Raw genomic sequence first — 11,020 nt, 5'->3', positions numbered from 1 at the left:
ATTTGTTACATTTATCTCTATACACTTTGTCATTATATGTGATGTTTGTCTTTCGCGCATATGAGACACACCCGGCTTTATCCCTTAAATCCAGGTGTGACAACGACGACCAGCTTGTTTGAGGCACTTTCGTGTATTTTGATCCAGCCTTGAACCCTATTCTCTGTGACTGCGTCGAGCTCCACCCTCAGACGGGCCGTCACGTACCTAGATCACAACCTCTTGTCTTCCCTCGTGTTGTGATCGCCTCCTTGGCGATCGAGCCCTTGTTGTCTTCCTCCCCTACTAGTGCCTCTGTCGGGGCACCTCCCCTGGCCCTCTCTGCGCACACCGTGCCTTCGCCACCCCCTCCCCTCATTAATTGGGTGGTCAACTTTGTTGCTAGCTTGTTATCTCACTTCCATCCTCCACACCCCTCCCATCCTCCCTCTATCATTACTGACACTTCTTCGTCTCACAAACTTTTTTAGAGAATCAACTCTCGGAGTTAGAGAATTATGGAGCGGAGCTCTACCAAACGAGCTCTAACTTGACACTTTATTTAGAGGTATGAATAGATACAAGCACTTCTTCGTCTCACAAACTTTTTTTTAGTCTATCGGTAACCCGCTTCAGCTAGCGAGCATTGAGCAGTCTGCAGTCGCCGAGCCGCGTGTCCGCCGGGCCGGCGGTTACCAAGCTCACCAAAAATCTTTCCAGGTTCGAGGCCGCCCATGTTCGCCTGCAGGTCTCTCCTCGCAAGGTGCGTCCCGATTCACCCAAGATTTCTATGAGAGGCAGCGAAGATAGAGATACAATCCATTATGATAATTCCGAACCAGATCCTAACAAACTATCTATCTATAATCTTGTCCGTATAGCGATGGATAGATAACAATAACTCAACAAACTTATCTCTAATATAAATACTCCTCTCCTCGCTTCCTACCCGGCGCATCCTCGTACTAGCGAATCCTCTCTTCGTCCAGTTATTCTCCTCACAAAGGCCGAAGCTTAAATCACCTCCGGTTAGGATCTCATCAGTCTAATTCCTCCTTGTCCTTGTTCGTTTCTGGTAGGGCTAGTCGGCTCACTCGGCCTGCGATTCCAAGCGCCGCCGGTTCGCCGCTTCGTTACCTCCACCAGGTTAGTTGCTCTGCTCCGGCTTTTTTTTTTTTTTTGAAGTTTAAATTACTGTAGGGAGGGCCTACAGTAGCTCCGGCTTTCTTTTCTTCATTATGATACGCACAAGGTTCTTCTGTTAATTTTTGTACCGGATTTGTATTAGCCACTCTTTATTTCGGAGCGATCTGTTAGTAACTCGGAGCAGACAGTGATGATTTCAGTCGAGGCAACAACTAATATACAATCAGGTCTTATGTTCAAGCGTGCGAGGTTATTGGTTTGTTAGATTATGATCCAACCATGTATCATGTTTAACACCTAAATCCTGCCATCACAAACTCGTGTAGATTTATAGAAAACTCCCTAACAAATCGCGATTATGTCTACAATTAGATCCTGGTCTAATAGACTAAGAGGCTCGCTTGCACGCTTACACATAAGGCTTGATCTATAGAACCAAGAGGTTCAGTCGAATGCAATCACTAGGAAATATATGAATCGTGGTGAAAAAATATGCCTTTTTTAATGAAATTTCGCAATTCGTGGTCGCTGTTGCCAGAATGACCCTGAATTTGTTGGGTATGGCAGTTTAAGTATCAGATTTAGGAGTGCCTACTTACTCACCAACCTTGCATACCTGAAAATATCCTAGCTTTGCAGTGCCTACCTACTCACCAACCTTTTTCATCGTGTATGCTTCAGAATTCTGTTACACAGTGTGATGTCTCGCTGAATTAGTGCCTTGGTCATTGCAGGGATCATATTGTCGAAATAAGTTGGCCTCATTCGTGATGGAAGGGGCGCAAGGATCAAGCATTGTGACAAAACACAATAAAAGGCAGTCTCCTGTGCAGAGATGGAGGCCAGTTTCAACAGAAGCAGTTCCCCAGCATCACCAAGGTTTGTGTGTGTGCCCTGTTCCCATCCTGCATTCTTGTTGCACCTTGATGCGATATCATCACTATTCACTGCGGCACAGCACATTCAAGTATTCAACTTTCCTTGGAACAGAATTCCCAAAACATAACACATTTCAACCTTGTCGCGTCCTAATTCTGATGCTTCGCCTATATGCTATGGAGATACTTGCCCTTTTCCATCATGCCTGTTTCAACATACATATTAAGTGTTAAATTGTTCCTTTACAGACCCCCTTTTTAATTTCTTCTCTTTCTTGTGTGTGTGGCTCACTGCCTGCATTTCTTAATTTTATGATGATAATGACACACAATGCAGATGACATTATTGAGACATCAAATTCTGGAAGCAAGAAAATTATAGAGGATTGCATAGCTTCTAGTGAGAATTTGCCACCAGATGGAACAACCAATGTTGTTGAAGTTACCGCCAATGATGCTTCATCGTCAAAAAATAATTTAAGTTTTGGGTACAGTTCAACTAAAGTAGTTATAGAAGACCATGCGGAGTTATCTGGCTTCAATAAGGATCTAGCTGGGTCCAATGTCTTCGGGACACATTCCTCCTCTGTTGAGGTATACCATTCACATGCGTCTAAGTAATCTGATTTTTTTTAAAAAAAATATAACCACTTTTTAGTTTTATATCTAACCACTTAACATGTGAGTGATCTTTACACTTACAATGTCTAACCATCCACATGTTTAGATCGTTTACTGAACCATATTACATTTTAATTTACCATTGTTATGATGATGTGGTCAATTAGTAATTTACTATGTTTTCACATACAAATTTCGTGAGGTTGTCAACTCTTCTTATTTATACCATCCATCATTAAATATACAATCTTATGCTACCTACATATCATATCAAAACTTGCATGAGAAATCAAAATAGCTCTCAGCATGTGCTGCACTGCTGCATAATTGTTAGTTCTAATTATCAAATGCATCACATAGAAGTGAACACTGTTGTCTGATGTGTACGTGCTGTTATTTATAATAGTTTGATGCTCATTTATGTGCACACCTTTGTCAAAAGATACTTCTCTTGGAGGTATTTGAATCGTTTGGTTCCATTATGCAGCTCAAAAACATTTACTCACTGCAGAGCGCCGCTGCTTGTTTTCTCATTTTTACAATTGTGTTATTCACTGGATCATAATAATCAGTCTGCCTTACCCTGTTTTATAGGCGGTTCAAAGTCGACAGCTTGACTACTCTCATTTCATATCACTTCCATTGGCTTTACACCCAGATCTTGTCAACAAACTGAACTACTTCCAGAGTTCGATCCTTGGGGAAGAAAACAGTAACAAAGATGGGAGCCAAAGTGAAGGTTCTATTGGTGAAATGGACTATGACCACAAGCAAGCGGAAGCAAAAATGGGTGCCAAAGGCTCCCAATCAGGTCTGAAAGCTTTGCTGGTTTGCATAAGTGCTTTGCGTCCCTTGATGGACTTATTCCTAGGGTCGATACCATCAATTTACTTATGGAATAAAATACCTTGTCTCCACGATTCTACCTAAAAAAACATGTTACTTATTTTGTACCTTAAGAGCGAAAGGGCCTCTAGCGTAATGGTTAAGGCTTTCGAGTAGCACCTCCAGGTCCCGGGTTCGATCCCCCCGGGAGCACATTTCTGGTTTAATTAACCCCCCCCCCCCCCCCCCCCCCCCCCCCCCCGTTGTGCCCTGCCCGTTCCCGGGTTACATCCTACTCGCCACCCTCCGGCTAGGCCATTGCAGAGTGGGCGGTGACGGCTCGCTAGTGATGGGGGCCATGGTTCGGTGATTTTCTCTGTCGGGACCATGTTTCGGTCTCTTCTAATACTGGGAGGGCAGTCTTTACCTCTCCGGCCGAGTTTTTTTTATTTATTTTGTAGCTTAAGTTGGAATATCCAAAGAATTTCCAAAGTGTCATCTCAAATGAAGTATCTAGAAAATTTTCCTTGTGCATTTGAAATATTTTTCACGAATATGCAGGAGAGCTGCATTTCCTTGTATTAAGAAGAAAATAAGCATTTCAAATATCACTTCCGTTCTATGAATTTTCAAATTACAATGTCTTGTTCCCTTCTGGATTTGAGCGAATTCTTATATGTCACCTGTAGATTTTGGCATTGACAAGTCAATATTTATCAAACCCGAAACGTTTCACCTGACGGTTCTTATGTTGAAGTTGTGGAACAAGGAACGTATAGATAAGGCCTCGGATGTGCTCCAGGTATTGTGATGATTCACTATACTAAGGAATGTATAGCCGATGTACCAGTAATGAATTTAATGCACTGCTTCTTGGATGCAGTCAGTATCTACCCAAGTAAATGAAGCTTTGGAAAATCGACCTATTTCCATACAGCTTAGGGGTCTGGTGAGTTTCCTTTGGATCTGAAAAAAAATGTCTTTCTTGAGTATCTAGGTTATCAGTACTGGGAGCTTATTTATTGACTAGTAATTGGAAGAAAACCATTGGGTTGAGAATCTGAGGCAAAAGCAGCATATTCATTTCTGAACAATTTTCGGCAGTCCACAGTATTCTCTTTCAGTTTGTGGAGGGGGAATCTGATGCCTAAGCAATACTGTATTTGCCTGTAATGCCGAAATACTTTTATTGGTTTAAACACAGCCTTTGTGACCCTTCAAGTTTTCACTGAAATTCAGACATGCATGAAAGGCTTTCCAGCTAAGGCTCGGGTGGTATATGTTCCAGTGCTGGAAGTTGGTAGCGAAGGGCGCCTAGCTCATGCTTGCAGTATCCTTTTGGACTTTGATGAAGTGATATTTATTAAATATTGTTATTCCTTTGGTTTTTTTAGGAAGTGGTCTCTGTATTTATTTTTACTGTACATGTCGCTCTATCAGTATTGGTTTATTGCTGCGATATGTTTCACTTGACTAACATGCACCATCAGAAGTCATAACTGACGCGTTTATCAAGGCAGGCCTAGTTTTTGAAAGGGACGTGAGAGAACTGAAGGTGTGTAATTACTAATTAAATGGTTTCTCATTTCTGGTGGTATAGTACATGTAACTTCTCTTCCCCTAAGAGATTATCAGTTATAAAAGTTTAAGGGCAACAACACTGCCTGTCCTGTCAAAACACACCGCAGTTTTCACTGTGCCTCTATTTGCATAACAAAATCATAGTTAAACTGAATAAATCTTTTTTTTTGGGTTGTGGTATAACCGTGTTGCCCTTTTGCCGCTGCAGTTGCACGCGACCGTAATGAACGTGCGGCACAGGAAGAGGTGCAATCTACAACCCCTTTTTCCGCAACAGTCTGTGCTTCTTTTAGGTGTTGCTGCATTGTTTGCTTATACCGTGCATGTCTTGTTGTAGCAGCAGAAATAAACGGAACACATGGACGGATTCGTTTGATGCCCGGGGCATATTCGGGAGATTTGGGAAGGCGGAGTGGGGTGCATATCCCATCCATGAGATCCACCTTTCTCAGAGGTTCAAGTTTGACAGAAGTGGGTACTACTATTGCTGCTCGTCGATCCCCTTGCCTGCGGAGATGCACACGGAGTGAGGTGTGTAGCTGTGATCATGTTGTAGGTTTTTAAGGGGCGTTTATAGCATATACATATATATATTTTACCGCAGTTCATGAGGCGTTTAACCTTGTTATTAGCGTTGGCCCTTAGGGGCCAGGTGTTACCATGTATCTATCTATCGGTTTGAATCACCGATGGGCAGGTGTTACCGTGCATCTAGTGTTTTGAATCTGAATCGCCGATTTGAGCCGTTGTTGGATGCTGTTGTATGTTACAAGCAATGGCAGGCACTGGTAGTGGGTTCCCTGTTGTAAAGTTGTAGTTGGTGTTGAACTGTTGGTTGTTATTGCCTTTCCATATGGCCCATTCCATTGTGCAGTCAACTCACACTCACTGGCCTCAGCTCCTCATATCACCTATTGTGATTTGCACAATTGCACCTGTCATCATGTGTCTCAATTTGTCTCCTTGGTCGGTCCCACTACTTTGGAAGAGTCAAATTCATCTGTTGGTTTATTCAAAAAAGAAAGGGCGTCTGTTGGGTGGAAGTGGAAGTAGAACTGTAGAAGTGTGCATTACAGCAGTCCTTATATTATATCCTAGTCTGTGAGTGTCCTGCTCTACTGGTGATAGCGGTAGACAGGAGGCAACCACTGGCCTACCTGGTACTGCTCTAATGGTTTGATGATTTCAGTCAGTTCCTACTCACTGTCTGTCTCCCTCTCTGGACGAGACGAGAAGGCGACGCAACCCCAGGGGGTGAGGGTGGGGTGGACGATGGATTCAGGGAATGCAATCATGCTCATGCCATTGTATTGCTAATGCTGCTCTGCATCCGTTGCTTTCTGCAACTTCATTGCTTAGGCGACGACAACGCCCAACAGCTGCAACAGCTATAGCATGCTCCTGCATACAATAATGTGTACCCTCTCTATCTGTTCTATAATACTAGTAGATCGTTTTTGCTTTTTCTGAAGTATTTACACTACTGCCGTGCTTGGAAGCAAAGTATTTTAAAACCATGCTTTTAGAATACTATGGTTTTAAAATATCATGACATAGCTATAATATTTTTATATCATTCCTAGCAATACTTATTTGGGGAGTATTTTAAATTATGGTATTTAAAACATAGTTTTTTATAAGCTCGCTAAACCTCTCGATGAAAAATATATTTTCCAATCTCGTGGTTTAGCCTCAAAACTCAAAAAAAAAAATACTTTCCTTCGAAACATCCCCTGCATCTTTTAGCTGAAACTAACACACAGTTAGCTTATGGTGCCTGTCAACGTGTAGATAAGATATGCTACAGGATATTGACAAAATGATTTGCAATAATTTATCAGTAAACGATAGATTTAAAGTGAATTTGATATGATACCAGCTGACAGAGGCCAAACCCCTTGACGACTAGCCCCGGCCCCCTGCAAGACGAGGCCTTAGAGCATTTCCAATAACGTGACCTATAAAAATATCCTATAATTTGAAAATAAGTATATTTTATAGAATTTAGGGCACCAACAAAACACCTCGCTCCAACAGTAAAGCTCCAAATCTAGATTATAGGGCAGCCCACTAGGGTGTAGTATATTTGAGTCACTTGAGAGGGTGCCCTATAGTTTTTTGACAAAAATTTATAAAATAGGGCACTGTTGGAGTAGTTTTTTCTATGTAGAGTCTCATATTTCAATTTGAGGCACTAGTTTGAGGCATTGTTGGAGATGCTCTTATGCATTAGCCCTCGGCTCACCTAAGACGTCCACCGGTAGAATGGCTCCAGCACTAGGTAGGCTCTCGACAAACCAGTCGCGCGGCACACGGGTAGTTAAAAAAAACTTCTATCTTTCGTATTAATACCAAAAAAACTTCTTTCATGTTACTAGCAAAAGACTATCTTTCATATTATTTTAGTATTAAATATTATATGAAAACATCATCATATGTAAATTTAATGAATCCACACGGAGAATGGTCCTCGCTCCCGTTTACCCACACGGGGAGAACCTTTCCCATCCACAGCATGTACCTCTAATGGCTAGTTTGGAAACCCTATTTTTCTAACGGGGCGTTTGGATCTCTTCATTTTAGAGGAATTTGAATTCACTTAATAAAATAACTTATTTAGTTTGGAATTTGACATTCCACCACTTTCCAAAGTTCAGATATAAGCCTATATCAAATTCATGGGGTGGAGGATGGGAAATAATTTTATACATTAGTTGAATTTGTTTCTACTCTGTAACTTACGTGACACTCTTCGTCTCACCCCTCTATAGTAAAAATATAGCACATAAATATCTTCGGCATCTTGCTAATAATAGTATACAAATATATTTTGCATAAAATGGAATTAGCTTAATTGATATATGTCTAAATTATTATTATTAGAATGGAATTCAATTCCAATGATCCAAACGGGCGTAAGGGATTTTCATTTTTCTTAAAGAACCCTTGGAAAAATAGAAATCCGTTGCAGGGCGTTTGGATCCATTCATTTTGGAGGAATTGGAATTTACTTAATAAAGTAACCTATTTGGCTTGGAATTTGACATTCCGCCACTTTCCAAAGTTCATATAGAAGCTCATCTCAAATTCATGGGGTGAAGGAGGTGAAATTATTTTATGTATCAGTAGAATATGATTCTACTCTACAACTTATAGGGCGTTTTTCGATTCACTCTTATATAGTAAAAATGTAGCATATAAATATCTCCGACATCTTACTAATAATAGTACACAAATATATTTTCTATAAAACTGTATTGGCTTAATTGATATGTGCTTAAATTGATATTATTAGAATGGAATTCAATTCTAATGATTCAAACAGAGCATTAGAAAAATAGAGTTTCCAAACTAACTTTAATGGAGGATTTTTCTACGGGGAATCGAACATCGATGCCCATTGCCATCTCTATTTGTAGGGGGCTGGCCATCCAGGGCTAGTCGTCACGGGAATTGGCCTCTCGTGTGCAAAGGCATTGTCAGGCTCGTATCATATCAAATTCACTTTAAATTTGTCGTTTACTGATAAATTATTGAAAGTCATTTTGTTAACATCCTGTATGTAACAACATATCATATCAAATTCCAAACACAAACAGTCTCGTGCGCTTTTACTACACCACGCTTACGGATGTATCCGTCTCCCCCTCCCCACCTATTTTATGGTGTGAGCGTCAGCCGTCAGCACTCACCAAGATCCAACAGACACTTCTTCAATCCACTAGCTAAGCGCGCCATGGCAAAGTTCGCTCTTGGTCACCACCGCGAGGCCTCCGACGCCGGCTGCGTCCGTGCCGTCCTCGCCGAGCTCATCCTCACCTTCCTCTTCGTCTTCGCCGGCGTTGGCTCCGCCATGGCAACAGGTACATACCGTATAGTATAATATATAACACATGCACCGTGGCAATCATGCATGCACGCACGCAGGGAAGCTGGCCGGCGGCGGCGGGGACACGGTAGTGGGCCTGACGGCGGTGGCGCTGGCGCACACGCTGGTGGTGGCCGTCATGGTGTCAGCGGGGCTGCACGTCTCCGGCGGCCACATCAACCCGGCCGTGACGCTGGGCCTCGCCGCCACGGGCCGCATCACGCTGTTCCGCTCCGCGCTCTACGTGGCCGCCCAGCTGCTCGGCTCCACGCTCGCCTGCCTCCTCCTCGCTTTCCTCGCAGTTGCCGACAGCGGCGTGCCCGTGCACGCGCTGGGCGCCGGCGTCGGCGCGCTCCGGGGCGTGCTCATGGAGGCCGTGCTCACCTTCTCGCTGCTCTTCGCGGTCTACGCCACCGTCGTCGACCCGCGCCGCGCCGTCGGCGGCATGGGCCCGCTGCTGGTGGGCCTGGTCGTCGGCGCCAACGTGCTCGCCGGCGGGCCCTTCTCCGGCGCGTCCATGAACCCCGCGCGCTCCTTCGGCCCCGCGCTCGTGGCTGGGGTGTGGGCCGACCACTGGGTCTACTGGGTCGGGCCTCTTATCGGTGGGCCGCTCGCTGGGCTGGTCTATGACGGCCTCTTCATGGCCCAGGGCGGACACGAACCGCTTCCCAGGGATGACACCGACTTCTAGGCAGTAGGTGTGTGTTCTCCTGAATAATTTGAATTGAAAACACATGTATTGAAGCCTCTAATGTTTCGGTTTCGATTCGAATGGAATGGAAGCAGCAGTATCAAATAAAGTCTCGGTGAGGTCGTAATTCACTTAAACATATGTTTTTAAGACCTGCTTTGAAAGTAATTTATTAAGAGAAAAAGAATCATAAGCTAACTAAAACTATCTCCAACAAAGAACTCTAAATGGTCATGGACCGTAAATTTAACGGTTCAAGCATCAGATTGGCTCCAGCAAGTGCCTCTAAATGCTCATCTACCCTAAATATAGAGAATCAAACGGTCATCTACGCTCTCCAACAGCGTCCTTTAAACACTCCTCTATATTTAGAGGACGTTATTGAATTCTCTATATATGTAGTTTCTCTATCCATTTGAATACTTTAAATAACCGGTTTAGCAGAACTAAAATATGTACAATACATTTGAGAGTATGATAAATACATGTGTACAAAAGGTAAAAAAATATCTTTGATATAAGTATTTGCGTATAGAGGACGTGATTTCGATGACGTTGTTGGAGAGGAAGGAGATATAGACGGTGAAATCTTTTAGAGAAAACTGTAATAGATATATATAGAGAACATTGTTGTAGACAGCCTCAGGTATCGTCTCCAACAACAATCTGTAAAAAATTATTCGACTACACACTCGAGGTGGAGCTGGCAACATGGGGGGCTTCGTCTCCAAGCACGGAGGCAAGCATGTTGCGCCATCATCGCCTCCCCGCTCCGCTCCATTGGAGCCCACAGCCCCTTCGTCAAGGCCGTGGCGTCAAGCAGATCTAGGGGTTGTTTGGATCTATACTTATGGTGCCAAAAATTGTCACACAATTTTATGCCACACTTGTCTAAGGTGTCTAAGGTTAGACACTCAAATTCTGCATCACAGTTTGTCACGCCTAAGGGAATCTTGTCACACTTTTATCGGTCGTTGACAAGTGGAACCTACGTAGCATGAGAAAAATCTTGCCACAATTGTGGCTTCAAACCAAACACATATCTAATTTGGTCAAAGTTGTCTAACCTTAGACGTGGCAAACTATGACAAATTATGCAGTAAACCAAACATCCCCACTATCCCAGCCTCGCCTCCTCGGCCATGGCCTACGGGTGACAACGCCACAAATCACACACCCTCATGGCGGTTACGTCGTCGGGGCGACCAAGCATAAGTAGGGTGGGACTTTCGTGCTACCCAAATATTTTGGGTCATGTAATTCGGGTGATTTAAATTTTGAGGTCTGAGAATCGCTACCCAAATTATAACGAGTTTTACATTATTATCCGAATATCGGGTACACGGAATTTCGGATTCAGGTATTCTTGAACAACCCGAACCGTGTGTCGTCTTCATAAAAACATATGCATCCTATCAAATTAGTACAAAG

General features: G+C 43.2%; 2 protein-coding genes across 7 annotated transcripts; both read left to right on the top strand.

The window, feature by feature from the left end:
* The first annotated feature begins 425 nt into the window (after nucleotides 1-425).
* On the top strand, nucleotides 426-5,912 carry LOC103649543 (Activating signal cointegrator 1 complex subunit 1). Of its 6 annotated transcripts, XM_020551220.3 has the most exons (12): nucleotides 426-547; nucleotides 634-742; nucleotides 1,059-1,125; nucleotides 1,860-2,004; nucleotides 2,341-2,597; nucleotides 3,219-3,435; nucleotides 4,139-4,251; nucleotides 4,333-4,398; nucleotides 4,689-4,779; nucleotides 4,940-5,004; nucleotides 5,239-5,276; nucleotides 5,368-5,912. In XM_020551220.3, the coding sequence occupies exons 2-12, from the start codon at nucleotides 714-716 to the stop codon at nucleotides 5,558-5,560; spliced, it is 1,281 nt and encodes a 426-aa protein (XP_020406809.1). In that variant the 5' UTR covers nucleotides 426-547; nucleotides 634-713; the 3' UTR covers nucleotides 5,561-5,912. The 6 variants fall into 6 exon arrangements, with proteins under 6 accessions (XP_020406809.1, XP_008673483.1, XP_008673482.1 ...); XM_008675261.4 differs by lacking the exon at nucleotides 426-547 and having other exon boundaries at nucleotides 575-742; nucleotides 5,374-5,912; XM_008675260.4 differs by lacking the exon at nucleotides 426-547 and having other exon boundaries at nucleotides 575-742; nucleotides 5,371-5,912.
* A 2,760-nt stretch (nucleotides 5,913-8,672) lies between these two features.
* LOC542647 (tonoplast intrinsic protein 4) lies at nucleotides 8,673-9,691 on the top strand. The gene is made up of 2 exons (NM_001112171.1): nucleotides 8,673-8,893; nucleotides 8,958-9,691. Exons 1-2 carry the CDS (start codon nucleotides 8,767-8,769, stop codon nucleotides 9,587-9,589), a joined length of 759 nt encoding a protein of 252 aa, NP_001105641.1. The 5' UTR covers nucleotides 8,673-8,766; the 3' UTR covers nucleotides 9,590-9,691.
* The last annotated feature ends 1,329 nt before the right edge of the window (nucleotides 9,692-11,020 follow it).

Source organism: Zea mays, chromosome 3 (assembly GCF_902167145.1).
Source record: "Zea mays cultivar B73 chromosome 3, Zm-B73-REFERENCE-NAM-5.0, whole genome shotgun sequence".
In the NCBI taxonomy this organism is placed as follows: domain Eukaryota; kingdom Viridiplantae; phylum Streptophyta; class Magnoliopsida; order Poales; family Poaceae; genus Zea; species Zea mays.
This window is presented reverse-complemented; position numbering and strand designations above follow the sequence as displayed.